The sequence below is a fragment of the Nelusetta ayraudi genome, unplaced genomic scaffold (assembly GCF_046127955.1).
Source record: "Nelusetta ayraudi isolate G7.1 ecotype Tasmania unplaced genomic scaffold, CSIRO-AGI_Nayr_v1 ptg000052l, whole genome shotgun sequence".
Taxonomy (NCBI): Eukaryota; Metazoa; Chordata; class Actinopteri; order Tetraodontiformes; family Monacanthidae; genus Nelusetta; species Nelusetta ayraudi.
Window position 1 is genome coordinate 7,085,001 of NW_027466102.1, and position 16,777 is coordinate 7,101,777.

The 16,777-nt window shown below is 41.0% G+C and overlaps 1 protein-coding gene across 2 annotated transcripts in view; it reads left to right on the forward strand.

Annotated features, from left to right (window-relative positions):
• Window positions 1-16,777, forward strand: part of scara5 (scavenger receptor class A, member 5 (putative)) — a 46,687-nt gene that overhangs the window by 13,091 nt on the left and 16,819 nt on the right. For both annotated transcript variants that reach the window (XM_076037686.1, XM_076037685.1), the window contains 3 exons: window positions 15,704-15,903; window positions 16,382-16,560; window positions 16,641-16,767. In XM_076037686.1, coding sequence (XP_075893801.1) covers window positions 15,704-15,903; window positions 16,382-16,560; window positions 16,641-16,767 — 506 coding nt within the window. The remainder of the gene's footprint in view (window positions 1-15,703; window positions 15,904-16,381; window positions 16,561-16,640; window positions 16,768-16,777) is intronic.

The following is a 16,777-nucleotide window of genomic DNA, read 5'->3' on the forward strand; positions in this document are numbered from 1 at the left end:
GATGTTGATGGCGGCAATGGCGATGATAAAGATTTAAAGAAATTACTTTGCAGGAACCCACTTTGCTTTGGGAAAACGTGTTTGATTCTAACTACTAAGCAATTCTTGGAAGTTTTACTTCAGTAGCTGCTCCATCGATCACGTTCATGAGTTTCAGTTCCCTTGCATTGTTTTAAAGTTGTACATTGGACACTTCTAGACCACTTCCAACAAAATCCTAGGACATCTTCTCACAGAAAACCTTAGTTTAAAAGTAATGTGGACTGAGCCTGATATTTTATTTTTGATGTTTGTGTTTGTGCTGCTGAATTTTTAGTTTTGTACAGGCGATGTTCTGTGAAATTTACAAATACATCAAAAAAGAAGAGGACACATTTGCTGCGTTCCAGCATGTCATATACTTAAAGTAGCTGCGTTTCCATTACAGTTGTTTGCAAAATAAAAGTGATATTTCTAAAATTTCAAAAAAGTACAATTGCGATCTGCGGGTGTTTCCATTGAATGCTGAGAAGTGCATGAGTCGTAATTCTTGTAAATGAGGAGGATGGAGGTACGAAACACTTTGCGATAAATCTGCATTTCGATGCTTGCTGTCAAGAACGGTTGTTATATTTTTCTCTACGATTACTTGTAAAAAAAAGAATAGTCTGTCTTCACTTGAAGTGAACTGGTCACGTGACCTAATACGTCATGTCCGGCGACATGTAAATGCGAAAAAAGTGTTCCCATGACACTTTTGCGATATACCTCTCTATCGATACGTCTGGAAAAAAAAAACACCTTATGAGAGCGTAAAAACTTTTTAGGGATATTTGAGAGATTTTTTTCGAAGTTTAGGTGTTTCCATTACCAGGTTTTTATCGCGATATTTAGGTATTGCACAATTCTATGGGTAATGGAAACGCAGATACTGTAAACATGGCAGTCAAATGTACAAATATAGGTGATTGCCATATACAGACAGATAGGTGGTATCTTGGAACGGTGTACGTCTTACATTGCAGCCAATTTCAGTATAACAAGTAAGAGCACCTGTGCTAAGGTGCAAGGTCACAATATAGAACTAAGCCACCCCATTTGTTATGTTCTCTTCCTGTCTTGATGTTGAAGTCTCCCTGAGCTTGTTTGTGAGGTTGAGATGTTCAATGGTTGCACTGGCGTACCGCAGTGTACCAGTTCATACCCCGTTCATAACGCAACTACATTTATGTCCTCTTTCACAACATCCATTTCATGCTTACCAATTCATTTACCTCTCCCTGCGGTTTTGACCATAGATCGGCTGCCTGTGCTTGTTCCAGTCCCACTTTGAGATCTGCAGTGCCAATAGTCTCACAGAGACGAGTTTCAATTTAGTGTTTTGATTGAGAAAACTCGAGTTTACGAAGTCAAGATGTTCCTGCTACTAAGTATGAACATGCAGTAATAACACAACATACTACAGGAGCACTATTTGTACAGCTACCAACTTGAGCGCGGGCCGTTTTGGGGGTGAAAAGCTGGAGCAAAAAAAAAAATGAGACCCTGGTTTTTATGTGGTCAAAATGCTGAGCTCCCCAAAAAGTTTAGTTCTCTTAAAGTGTTCCAGTGGTGCCTCTAGTTTGCAGTGACATCATTAGAATCCTGCTAATAATGTTTTGCCCACTGCCATAGTTACAAAGTGACTGGACAGATTTTTTTCTTAGAACATGTGAAAATAAACCTCTGTCTGTAGCCAGAGAATTATTATTTATTATTATTATAACATAAACATATGGAATGAAGGACGCATATTAAAAGTAAACTCACCAGGAAATCTTCACATGTCAAGCACATACACAACGCTTGAGTTGGAGGCAAAATATTATGCAGCCATGAACACAAACTTGTGTAATGTAGTTTGACACTCGGACTGTTTCTCATAGTTCCAGCCATGTGCAGTGAAACCCAAGTTCCATAGAAGTTCAGCTCTTCATTGTGGCACAACCGTGCAAAAGGAGCATTCTCTCTGGACAAAGACGGCGACATAATTGCTCTGTTATTCAAGAACCTTTATTTGGTATCATGGCCATATGGTTCAAAGTGAGATCTCTATAGTTTGAGTGAAATATCCCAGACCATCTCTGTCAAAGGAACCACGCCGTATTGTTTCCAAATGTTTCGGCCTCAGCCGTAGATCCCTGGAGAACCCTCCTTCCCCACTTGTCAAGATCGGGATGTTTTGGGTTACTTTTTTGGCACGACGCCACTACGAAACCTTTGCGCTGCATCTGGAGCTAGTTCTCAGAATAGCAGGTCGCGTAAAACACCCAACAAACACCACGAGGGAGCGCAGGCCGTTGCCCGTGCACGGTGGAGCAGATCAAAGCTGACGCCGCGTGTCCAAAACACGAGGCTCACGTTGGATTTTGCGAAAATTCTATTGGTGTTTGGAAGTTGGATAGAGATCTTGAGAGTCCAACAGAATCAAAAGGTTGCTGTGCCTTGTTCCCAAAAGCAAATTGTGCATCACATCCAACTACGGCTTGAAGGGATACCGTCCAGTCTAAACACAATCCCCAATAGAGACACACAAATAGGCCAATTATCCCCTCACTATTATTTCCTTTTCTGAATGCGGCGTGTTTTCAGAATGAAAACAGCTGACATGTCTCAGTGTTTTCTGCAAGTTGGAATTAATTCACACTTTCTGGTTTGGCCCTCATGCTCTCCTTCCCTGTGTAGTTATTAGAAAACGTGACTTCAGGATTTTTTCACTCTGCGTTCCGGACACGTATCGAAATTGGAAACGAGCCTCAGAGCAGTTAAGGGTTATTTCATCCCTGGCACTTGAGTTAAGCTTGGGGTTGCAGCAATTTATCATTTTACATAAATATTTCCAATACAAAGTTTTCTAGTTTATCAACAGATTATTCTTCATCTAGTGTTCCATAACTGTTTGGCTGCATGATCAAAACAGGTCAGCTTTGTGCATCATTGATCTGTGAGCCTCAGTTTAAAAGCCCTCTCTGTGTCTTCTTCTGGCCACACTATGTTTGTAGAAAGGGGCAAATTTCCCAGTATTATATTCATAAACTACTTGCTGTAAAAGCAGTAAAAAATAATAACAACAAAGATTAACTCAAACTTGGCTTCTTTGGTTGCAATGTAATTGTGAAAAGGTAAATGGAATTAAATTTACTGTAAAATACAGTATTACTTAAAACACATTTCAGGTGCTTCAGGGTGTTTTCTTTTTATCTAAACCTTCGTCTTCGAGGAAGAGTGACACACTTGCAATGTGGAAGCTATTAGCATATACCCACGTCCGACCATTACTGTAACACAGACAGACTTTCGCTTCTTTGTAGGATCTGAACACAATGCACTTATAAGTCAAAGTCTTAAATGTGGACCACATGTGTCTGGCTAATTCGGTCCATGGGGGGGAAAAAAAAAAAAATCTTCAGTGAAGAAATAAGACACAACAAAGTGTTGATCCAAAAATCTTCAGCAGAGACTAAAGACTCTTAATCACACGCTGCTCTTATCCTGTTCTCAGTATACAGAGTTTGCTAGTATACATGCTGAAGCAAAGTCCACTAGTGGTGCATTTCCATAAACCCATTAACAACAAATATATTATTAAAACAGCATGTTTCAAAACAACTTCCACGCAGTTAGAAAATTCACCTGAGGTTATTTTTGGTATTTTTCCCAATCGTTTCGCATCTGCAACACACCTGCTTACCAGTGGAGATGGAAACACGGAGTAGGTGCAGCTGAATTTCCTTTTTTAAAAACACGGATTCACTTGTTACCGTTCACCAGCTCACTATCTAGCTAAACACGTATGAACGGTCGGAGCCCATTTCACATGCGCTCACGTCTACAAGCCCACAAAAGCATGACATCTACACTCCCATAAACCTTTAATGAAGTTCTTATGCACTCTGCAGATGTACTGTCGCAAAACACGCATGCTATGCACACAGACACACAGTGAGGCCTCAACTGATGGAGGGGCCCTATAGTGACCGAGAATGTAAAAACCTTGTCTAATGAGATTCAGTTTTGTGGTCACGGCGTGTTTCCTAGAGAAAGGAGTCTGGAGAGGGCCCAGTATGCCCAGTTGGAGTTCATCATAAGCACACACACACAAGAGCACACACACAGACACACAGACACACACACACACACACACCTGCAAAGAAAAGTCAGTCTTTGGTTCAGGAACAAGAGTGGTCCCAAAACTCTTGTCTGGAGCCTCATTCAAGCAGCGAAAGTCAAACACAGGTCATTAACATGTCAAGACTAATTGCACCCGACCTCATTCTCTGTCTCTCCCCGACCGTCACTCTGTTTCCTCAGCAGTGCACAGAATTTTTTGTGTCGCCTCGAAGCGGTCGGCTTTGCATTCAGTGCAAGTCAGATGTGTTTGCAGCAAGGGGCGTCTCGGCCCTGCCAGTCTGTCTGCCCACCTGACTGCCTCAGAGAGACGCCATACGTACGTTGTTATGATGAGTCATCAGTGAGGCTAGGACTCTTCGTGCTTATCTGAGGATAGAATGTGTTTACAACTTCAACATCTTTTTTTTTTTTTTTTTACCATTTGTTTTAATCAACCATGTCATTTCGAATTTGTGATAAGATTGCAACACTTGCATTCCATTTGGAAGTTCATTTGTACCTGTTTTACATAGTACAGGTTAAGTGTGGAACATTTGGAGATTTTGAGGAAGAAACTACGGTGGCCGGGAAGTGCAAAACACACGCAAAAGAGAAAACAACCGCAAATCAGAAAACACAGCACATTAACCAAAAACACAACACATCAACCAGAAACACAACCGGGAAGCAAAGCACTCGCAAAAGAGAAAACAACCGCAAATCAGAAAATGCAACACATTAACCAAAAACACAATCGGGAAGTGCAAAACACCCGCAAAAGAGAAAAAAGCGCAAATCAGAAAACACAACACATCAACCAGAAACACAACCGGGAAGCAAAACACTTGCAAAAGAGAAAACAAACGCAAGTCAGAAACACAAATGTTTTTTGTTAATGTGTTGTGTTTTTGGTTAATGTGTTGCGTTTTTGGTTAATGTGTTGTGTTTTCTGATTTGCGGTTGGCTTCTCTTTTGCGAGTGTTTTGCACTTGCCGGCCACCGTAAGAAACAGCGACGTCAAGTGGTTACGTTTTAGATTGCAGCATCTTTCACTCTCCTCCCCCCTCCAGAGTTTGCCAGTGAACTACGGTGGAATGTGTTCGCAAACCTGGGTGCCTTCTACTTCGTTGGTTTATTTGAGGACGTGAGGGTTCAACCTAACTGCAAAATCGCACTGTTAGGCAGCAAGGATTGTCCACATTGATTTGCTTAGAAGTATAGCAGTGCAAGAATGCAGCTAATTGAGAGCACAAACCTTGATCTATGTATGTGTACATTTTTATAGACATATAAGGACAGGTCCATGGGTAGGAAAACCAAATAACTTTCATTGTACTGTAATCATACATGTTTACTCATGTATTTATGGACAGTATATGCTGCCAACAAACTTACATGTACTTTGCCTTATCATTTTCCTCCTGCTTTTCTGTAGTTGGATACCTGTTGGATAAATTTCTATTTATCATGAAATCATGTTTGATTTCTCACCATGGATTTTACCTCAAAAGTCTTCCCACAGTTTTTCTGCTTTGGGCTGTTGGTTGTTGAGATGGGACTGAGCTTTCAGCTCGTGGTGGCAACCCGTGTCTGTTTTCCAAAGATGCATGCAGCAATATGTGTACAATTCACTATAAGAATGGACGGAAGGCTCTGTCTATATGTATTTGCCAATTAGCATGAGATCCATTGCATTGCATCACTGTATATAATTGGTTCTGTCCATTTGATATGCGGAACAAAAATTCCCCTTTTCATCCCAAGCCTGTGTGAACAATCAAAGACCTGAGCATTCACACATCCAGCTCACCTTCAAACTGAACCGGGTCATGATTTGCAATAAAGTGGAACTCTGCGGTGTGAAAATAACTCCAAAACAAATAAAAACAGCAGGCGCCTGTGATGCAACGCTCCATAAACTACAGACACCCCAACGCCTCCAAAAATCTGCAAATAGAGAGAGGGGGGGGCTTTAGTAGTTTGGGGATTTAAGGAGCACGATAACTGGCGCCCTAAATTAGAGTTCCAAAAGGTCTTTTTTTGTGTTTTACTAGCAGGCTAATTAAGCACAACAGATTCCAAAGACTCTTGGCAGGCTGTGATTAAGTCTGCTACGCTCTGCAGGGTAGATTTATTGAGCGAGCTGCGCAGCCGGAGAACAGCAAAGTCCAGTGAAACATACCAGACAATGAAAACTTATGACGGCGTATTTGGTTGTGAGCTTTGAACATGTTTGGAGGGGAGGGGAACAAACTCCAAGTTGAAGTTTGTAACTGACGTGAGCTCAAGAGAGTTTCCTCCGTTTGTGTTCAGCTACATAATACTGTATTGCTTTCTTCCAAGCTGGAAACACGCTCTTTCCAAAATAACTTCGAGTTAGCGTTTTAGCTCGTGAGCATTCTACGTAAACAGCTAATGCCATTCTCTTTTCATGTATTTGAGACTTTTTTTTTTGTTGTTGATTTCTTTGCCGCCTTGCTTCGGTAGAACACGGCAGGCATTGAACACGTTTACAAGAATATTCTCAATTCTGATGTGTCAGACTTTACAATTAGCGTAGAAACATAATGCTAGTATACTGTTAATATCAGAATTTATATACATGTGCAAGTCTTAGTACGGCCTGACGGCACCTGCACGTTTACAGGAAGGGTGAGGTGGTTCACCCCAGACACCCAAACAACAGAAAGAGGAGTGGTACCCCGACTGCCAGCCCCTCAAAACACACACACACACACACACACACACACACATACGTCAGCATGCCTTTTAAATCATGCAGCAGCGAAGTGCGAGAGCTCCGCTTTGATGTCGGCCACATTGTGCGGGGGCCCGCTCTCAGAAAATCCAGCAAAACCTCGGCGTCGCCACCACTGTCACTTCATTTGGACATTCCTGCTGCTGAGTTACAGCTGGCTGAAATCACCACACAAAGCTCCCCCGGAGAGAGCCTTGCACCGTGGCTGCGCACTCTCGATGCGTTGTTTAACGTTCGGTGAATTTTATTTGCGTGAGGAAAAGTTGCAGTATGTCTGCTTCCTTCGAGGAGTCAATGTAGCGTTCATGATTAAAAATGTGCTTTTCTTTTGGGGGAAATGCATCTTTTGATTGTGTGTGTGCATGTGTGTGTGTTAGCACTAGAGTGTAGCTACAGCTGCAGCGCTGATGGTGATCAGTGAGGGGCTTTCACTCAGTGTGACTGCGAGTTCATGACCCTATGCCTAACATGTGGTTCGTATAACAATGGTACCTAGTGAAAACGCAACAAAATAGCTGAAAGAGAAAGACAACACGTTTCACTGCGACTCAAAGGGATCCAGTTTACGGAGGGAGATTTATGGCACTCCAGTGGTTCACCAGCATCAAGGCCACGTTTCCCATAAAGTTTATCTTCTTTCTTTTACACGGTGCTCCTCCTTGTTTGTCTTTGTCTTTGGTGGAGGGGATGAACTTCATCTATATATTTTATATACCATCTTCTCATGCCGTCATCTCGTTATTCTTTGCAGTGCAGCCCTGGGAACAGAATAACTAACAAATTAAATGAGAAGCCTAGTTGAGTTAAAAATGTCTCAGATCTTAACAGATCATAACATCCATAACAGATTATGGACTAAAATTGGCAAGTTTTTAGTATACACATATATATATGGACTTGTCTGTATGTGTGTGTACATATACATATATATATATATATATGTGTGTGTATCATCATCCAATATTTGGTACAACTGGTAGTACTGCCAGAATTTTGCAGCCAGCCAGAGCAAATTCTTTGTGGATGAGACGGTATTTCTAATGATGGTTATTTGCATAGAAGAGGGTGTCATTTAGTGTAAAATGCAAACAGCCAGATGAGTCTGGCACAGCCGTGATACAGTTACTCATGGGGCATGGCTCTTAGTTTAGAATCATCGTAGAGATATGATAGTTCCTTCTATCGTACATCCCAAAAAGTAAACTTAAGCCTAAATGTTACATTCGCGACCCAGCTGGTTCCTTCTTCAGTCAGCACTATATCACATGCTATGGGTATGGGTACTGAGTGATTTTGGGTAATCCGCTCAAATTCCTGTAGCCTCTTTCTTGCTCCAGGCGCCACACCGTTGTTGTTCCCCACTGGCTTGTTGCCACGGTAACGAATGGCAAAGCCACTCCATCAGCTCATCGGCCTCAGTAGTGGAACCTCCCTGGAACATCCTGCCTCACTGAGGTCGTGTTATGTCAGATTAGACCGCCACAGGGCTGTGAATGAGTGTTGTGTCGTGGTCAGAAGCGTAACTAGGCTACAAGTTCCATCCTGACCAGAACCTTGATCAGTCAATGTCTGCTAGTTCATTGGTTTTGGGAAGAAATATACGTCTTAGGGTCACATGAGACGAGAAATCTTGAAAAATCTTTTTTGGTCGTGTTTGTGAGGCCTCCTAGATGCGAGCACTGTGATCTATCTTTACTCACACTATGCAAGGTTTAGTGTGAGTCCCAACCCTCAATGACAGTAAACATTTGCTTCTGTCTGTCTGGCCCAAACTCGCCTAAAGTCGTGCGACCGTGGTATTCATAGGAGTCAAGTATGGAACTAGGCTCCTTTCTACCTTCAAGACTTTCTGATCCCGATGTAATCCTGTTTTTCTTGAATAGTTATGGAAACTGATCCTAACTCTGCATATTAATCCACCATTTATTCCCATTTGTTTAAAAATGCATGCTGTCTCTTGATGTACTGACAAGTAAAGGATCTTTAAGATTCTGAAAGTTAATTCCAGTTTATTGAAGAACGACTTTCAGGTATGAAACCCTCACAAAATAGATCTCCGGTCTGATGGTCGGTTTCCGTCTAATTTAAGGTAAATGGTTTGTTGCGTATTTCTACAAAGGCTGCTGTGAACTTTCTGAAGTTATGTTTCTCATCCCCTCCCTGCTTGGATCACTTTCAACTTTGTCTGTTCAACTACATACGTCTGGCGTGCATTTGTTGAACTCATTTTAGCAGCAACACAGAGAAAGGCAAAAGCGTGTTAAGCTTGGCGTCCCATAGGAATTGCGCTCAAGTTGGACGATTTATTAAAGTTCACATCCTGTACCAGTGTGCTGTGCGCCAAGGCATAATATGTTTTTCATGCTGAAAGTGAAAAGTAGAGGTGCAATGCTGGTTCTTTGCCAGGAAAAAAAACAATATCAAAAGCATACCTTGAAGAGTTGGAATCAGTCAAACAAAATAATAAGAACTTGTAATAAAAGCTTGACAGTTTAGCTATAAAGAAATAGGTTTTGTTTAAGCATTTAGGACATTCTTATTTGCACTTGAGTTGAACTCTTGTCATAGTTATTCATTAGTAACTATTGTCAAACCTAGATTTTCCTACTTAATATGGTGGCATTATGTTGCCTTTTAGCTCACCCTAGTGCTTGTGCCTTGTCCTTTGGCTTTGTGTAACAGTAAAAGTTGATACTTTTGAATGGCTTTACATAATGACATTTTTGCAATTAGCGATTATATATCAAACAGTAAGCCAAATTGTGACTTAAGCTGTCTGTCAGCGCTGTTAATGCTAGTGTGTGCCTTGTATTTGCAATATCGCAACGTTTCATTTGTCTTGTCTTGTCTTCACCTGCTGTCGACTTTGACTTCGAATAGAAGTCTTGGCTAATTGCAGAGCACGCAATTCTTTTTGGGTGTGACTGAAAGGTGTACCTTCTGAAATCACAACATATGGGTGTGCCGTTCTGACTTTAGACAGTAGATTTTGAATATTTCTCTAACATTTTGTTCGTGGCTTTTCACTTCAACCCGCTAAAATCATTACAACACAGGGTTCACAGAAAGAAAATGTGCAAAATCTGTCCTAATGGAATAGACCATCATTTTCTGAAATACCTGGAGGGCGTAATGGGGAAAGTTGAGCAAATCTACTTCCACAGCATGCTGGTTTCAGTGAGCATTTTTTTTCGAGAGAGACAAGCTCTGTTTTCCAAGCAGCCGTTAAGAAGTCCAGCAGCCTGACCCCTCCAGAGCTTCTACTCCTGATCCCAGCTTTCTCCACGGGGGTCATTCCAGGTTTGGACCACCGTCAATATACAGGAAGAATTTCTTCTGGCTGTTTGTTGTTAATATGTTTTAGTTGGAGAACTGTACTTAAGGGCTAAGCCAATACATTCTCTGAAAGTGCCCCAACTATATCAGCCATCCCTGAGTCTAAGAGCCAAGGATAAAAGATAGTGAGGTAAATAGTGTGTCTTTCCCAAAAGGTGCTTTGCCAAGACTGTGTCTCCGGTGGCCATACCAAGTGAATAGCAATAGTTGATGCACATTTCCGCCAATAGATAAATGAGCATATATAATCAGGAAATGGTATTAATGGTCTCATTCTGTGATTATTAGAATGACACTTTCATTCAGAACAAGTCGTACTATTGTAATTGTACACTGAATCTTTGTTGACACAAGTGGTTCACTGGACAGTTCAACATTTTGGCAAGCTTGTCTATTGCCCTGTGGTCATGACTGAGTACATTCCTTTTAATTATCAGCAGCCGTTTGTTTTGAGATCCAGGGGGCAGAGACGCAAGCAGCTCAGTAAAGAAATTGGAGGCGAACCGTCCAGGTCCAACCCTCAAAACTCATCAAGTGCACAATCCAAACAGCTCCAAAACTACCCTAGTGGGCATGTTGACCACGCTATGAAGTAATAGTGAAACGTTACAAGACAAAGTTGTTTTCAACATAAATGAATAACCGGAACTACATTCCAGACTCACCTGCTGGGCGGAGAGATTTTAAAAGCTAGTGTTCATCAACAATATCCTTGTTAAAAAGATGACGTCTGATCATGTCAGAATTTTTGGTGACATGGCGATGACCGTTTCTTTTTCTAACAAAGAGCCAGAATCGGATTTATTTAAACCAAAAGGACTGTGTTGTTCCGCCAAGTGGTTTTACTCAAGAAAGTAGTTTAGACTATTTGCTTCATGTGTCATAATGTTACTATACAATTAAACTGTATTGTTTCATAAAGTGTCGAGTACGGAGATCACAATTTGTCCACAAGAGGTTTTTGAAGTTGTTGGATTGTGCATTTGATGAGTTAGGGTTAGGTTAACCGTAACCGTAACTACTCACCAGCTGAGCAGCTTGTGTCTCTGACCGTAGGGTTTAAAGACAACAGCCATTACAAATTAGAGGAAGTGTACTACTTAAATGACTAAAGGGATTAAGGTAACAGGCAAATTTACCAAAATATAGAACAATCCCTTTGAATTTAACATTTGAGTTCAAATCTGTAGCAAAACTTAAAGGGTACGTGTGTAATATTTGGAGATTTTGAAGAAGAAAAAGCGACATCAAGTGGCTACATTTTAGATTGCAGTGCTCTTTCACTTAAGTCCCCTTAGGGACTCCGTACCCTACCTCTTCCGAGCTTGCCAGACAGCTACGGTGGCCTGGGTACTCAAATCTGGATACATCATTAACCTTCATCTTCAACCGAAATACGAAATGCGCTGTCAGGCGGGCTGGATTGTCGACATTGGTTCCTTAGACCGCCAACCCATTTGCTGTGCACATTCTTCAGGTTTGTTTTTCAAATCCGTGTTTGGACCGTATCAATTCCCCTTTGCTCAGAAGTGAACCAAACATCTAACTCACTCTTTGTTTGACGGCTACAATAGCGTAACCTCCTCTCACCGTATGACAACAGACCAGGCAAGAATTCCAGCTCTTGCCAATCAGTAGTTTTAGTTGGATGATGTCTGTGTCTACTTATTGGTGCTGTGGCGGCGATGTACATCCAGCTTCAGTTTGGTTTTAATTAACTTTGAATGTGGTGGAAACAATTATTTGCCCCGAAGTCCTGCTTACAGTGGAGTCTCTGGGATGTTTTGACTTCATACTGCGGTTCCGCCCTTGGTCAAAACAGTTTCTCACGAAAAGAGTTAAGTATGTACGTTTTTTTTGTAAACATGCTCATTTTGTTCATATTGAACAGTTTATGTGTTGCTCGGGACAACCTTGAGAAGATCGAGTCAGATTTATGGTATCTGTTTAGGCCGTTCTGGTTTGATGTCGGGGGGGGGGGGGGGGGGGGGGGGGGAATTCAAGATGAATGCGTGGGACGGGAATATCTTTCATGTGATACAACGCTTTCAGCTGGTGCCTGAACGCAACTCTCGCACAGTTGTCACCCTTGCCTGCAGAGGAATGCAGCGTTGGTAGACACTCTCTGTCTTCTGTCTCTGCCCTGACAGCACTGTCTAGTGTGTGTGTGTGTGTGTGTGTGCGCTCTACTCATGCTTTATCTCACCCATTCTTCTGCAAGGCTCACCCACTTTGTGGTAGCCAAAAAAAAAAACATAGTTGATGTTTTTTCGGAAAGTGAGACTGACAAACTGTGAAAAATGTTTTGCATGTCAGAGAAATGAAGATGTAGAGAGCGAGAGTGAAGAGCCAACAGGGAAAAAAGATCATTCATTGTGCAACAACTACAAAGGCATGCCAATCCCAGTGTGAGTGAACAGTGCATTAAAATACATGCAAGTTGGAGGGACAAAGAGTTATTGTTCGGAGAAAGCCGACCCTCTCTTTTAACCAGGGCACTAAATGATGGGCTTTACCTCAGCCTCGGATGGCAGCGGCTTGCCTGAAAGGCAGTCGCTGAACCCGTGGGGGTGAATTCTGGCCCGTCGGTCATCACATGATTCAGTGTGGGCAAAGCCGACTAAAAAAGTGTAATTACATTGTAATTACATTGTAATTGTAATCACATTTCAAATGTTTAACTTTTCAAAGTTTAGAAAAAATAGTGCATACAGTAAGCATATGAACACAACTGTACGACAAAGCTTTATGCCAGTTTTGTGTGCGTTTTATGGTAGGGAAGTGGACAACCACATCAATTGTGCAGTGTGCTATATAACTGTACAACAAAGCGACAAAGCTCACTTCTTTAGCTTTACCTGGCTTTGGAACCGGATTTTTCAGACTGTCTTACGAGAGCATGGCACGGTATGATGAAGGCTATCAGTCCAGTAGCCTCAACTTAACCCTTCTACAGTGTCTATGCGAATCCATATTACACCAATTATACCCAAGCTAAATAATAAACAGGTGGTTTTTATTATTTCAGTGGAGCACAATGACAGGCTAACTGGCAACCATCATGAATTAAATTTAGGATAATATGACATCTTGAATTGAGTTGTGCGTTTGACGTCTAGTCACTTTACATTTCCATGGCTAATAATAGCAAACAGGCTTGTTATGTATGAATAAGCGTCACCACAAACTCCAAAAAGGAAAATAACATCTTAATGCTGCTGACAGTGCGAATGAAATTGACAAAAGACTTCCAAGGGCAGTGTTGTGACAACGACATTGAACGCCTCACTGTTTCTCCTCTCATGGACACAACTGTCAAATTCAAGCACAAATTGTTGGGTGATTTTAGCATTTAACCGAAGTCTTGCCAAAGTCAGTTGAGAGTATGGGCGAAGCGTATTTTCCATCAAATAAATCTGTTCTTGTTATTCTTGTTATAGAGTTAAAATGAAATCCAAGTTCCAATAAAACTGCAGCCACTGAAGCATCTACACTAATCTGTTTAGAGAGACCATCGTGTACATGCACGTAGCTGCTTCTTCAGTCTTCTAGGTCTTCTTCAGTTGTTTCCAAGGACAGTTTGCGGCAGTAATAAAATTATGCTGATGGATTCATTAAGTGATTTTATACATACATATATATATATATACATATATATATATATATATATATATATATATATATATATATATATATATATATATATATATATATATATATATTCATTCGTTCATTTTCCATACCCGCTTAGTCCCGAGCTCAGGGTCACGGGGGTCTGCTGGAGCCTATCCCAGCTGTCATAGGGCGAAGGCAGGGGACACCCTGGACAAGTCGCCAGTTCATCGCAGGGCCAATATATATATATACATATATTTATATATATGTATATATACATATATATATATATATATATATATATATATATATGTGTGTACATATATGTATATATATGTATATATATATATATATATATACATATATATATATATATATATATGTGTGTATATATATATATGTGTATATATGTATATATATATTTATTTATTTATTTTTTCATGTGTACAGTCTAATACACAAAATAATAAGTAATTTCTAAATGTCTTTTCTGTCCAGGATCATAAAGATGCCTTCTTTGCTACATGAAGCCACAAACACAATGAATATCTCTTTTTTTCCAAGATGACTTTTATTTTAAGAGAATTTTAGAGCATATTTACCATCGGACTGTTAATGGTTTCAGCATGCCGAGGAACGTGCATGAAGGAAATAATCTGCTTCCTCTTGTTTCTCAAGTTATCCATTTCCCTCCGCGGGAGTTTTTTTCCTTTTTTTCTTTCTGTCTTTCTTTAAGCACATGCTGTTCTGTGAGGAAGAATGTCGTCATGCTTAGATCAGCTTTATAAAAACATCTCAGAGGCCGTGGAGCCGTTACCGTGCAATACATGCTCACCGAACACCAAATCGGCTTTTCCTCTGTAAGCGTGATCAGAAACATCTTAACTATCAACAATTGCAGGTTAGTCGGTCGGTCTCCAAATGTGATGGAATAACTTGAGTTAAAGTTGTTTTCATGCAACCCAAAACCCCAACATCTCTACCTTTCCACATTCCTAAGTGTTAAGATCATTTAGGGGACTTCCTAACAAGCAAAACACTGTACGATGTTGCAGCAAGTTTGGCATTTTTGTTTTGTTTACGTTTTGTTTGGAATGATCGTAACATGTTTATCTGTTACATTATCCATGAACCTCAATTTCCTCAAAAAAACCTCAAGTATTAGAATATATAACATGACAACATTTATGCGACTACAGTACATTCAGGGGTCCTTTGCAGGCGTGACTTCATCAACGTGGCATTCCGTGGAGGGAATCAGCCTGTGCCACAGCTGAAGTTTTATGGAAGAAAAATTTGCTTTGAACGATGCCTTCAGTGCATTTAAATGTCAGATGTGATGTATTTTATTTTACCCTTGAAAATACTCTGTAGATTTGCCTACCAACCTCATTTGAAAATGGATTTTACTTTTAATCAAAAAAGGGATGAAGTGTATGTTTGGAAGATCGTCATTATGTTATAATTAGTAGGTCAGCGTACTAAGGCAACCGGGAAAGAATGCTTAGCTACACTTCTTACTCCTAGTTTAGATCTTTTCTAAGAACGTTAAAAAAAAAAAATTATATGACTCCAGAATAGACACCATTTAAGGTGAAAGGGACAAGGAATCACCACCTTCATGGATTCAGTAATACACAGAAGACAATGACCAAGGGATTGCATGCAACTAGAAATTCATGACTAACACTCTAAACTTCACATTTGACTTTGACCAACATGGTTTCAATGCCTCTCCGCTCCTCCTCCAGACTCTGGCACCTGATTCGGACTATCAACTGACTGTTGAGCAACAGTTCAGTTTTTCTGTCCTCCTCATCTCAAGTGTCTCTCTCTCTCTCTCTCTCTCTCTGTTTTGTCTCCCAGTCTCACGTTCCCAGATTTCGTCCCACCAGCAAGAAGTTCTGATGGAGAACGTCACCCGCATGTCCGAGCGCTCTCAACTGCTCCAGCAAAGCCTGGGCGATGGCACCACAGACGCCGACCTGTTGGAGAACATTTGGAAACTGGAGAACCTCTTCCAGAACCACAGCGACTGGATGCACAGGTTGGAGATCCTTGTGAAGGTATGACGGCGCGTTTGCTGAGCAGGGCATTTTGGTTGAGAGGTATAAAAATAATCAAAGTGTCTATCCATAAATGATAGCTTGTTAAGGTCCAGTGTGTTATATCTGGCCTGATTTCTGATTTGTATATTAATTAAAGCTTAATGTACTGCCCATAAATACGTTAGTGTGTACTTGCAGTACAATTAAAGTCATTTGGTTTTCCTACCGAAAGAATGATTCTCATACTTATAATGATATACACAGATTAACATAGTTCACTGGCAAGCTCAGGAGCGGGAGAAGCACTGCAATTTAAAATATAACCACTTGACGTCACCGTTTCTTCTCAAAATCTCCAAATATTACACACTTAACCTTCAACTTCCTATTTGTTTCTACGTTTGCAGTGGAAATACAAAGAAGAATCAATCAAGTGCACTGTGATACAAATATGAGTGATGCACTTAATCTGACTTCAAGTTTTCATTTGCCACAGGGTCTAGAGGTGGAGTTCAGGACCATCCAGGCTCACTCCCTCCAGTCCGAGAGCTACCTGGTGCAGCTCGACGACAGGCTGTCCTCTCTGAGCAGCTCCACCGATTGGAACATATCAGGCTTGACTTCCGAGGTCACCCGAGCCTCCACGTGGCTCCGCAACCAAGACTCTATAATAAGGTGCTCAATGGCTTCTTCGTGAGAGCTCTGTAGAATGACCAGGTGGTCGAAAAGATAATCTGATGTCTTTTGACTCTCAGGGAGACAGCGGGAACGCTGAACCGGATAAGAGAGAACCTGGCGGAGGTTAATTGGACAGTCAGAGCTGTCAATCACACCTTCAGCAATGACATCAGTTACCACCACACGAAGATACAAGACTTGCAGGTGCTTCACA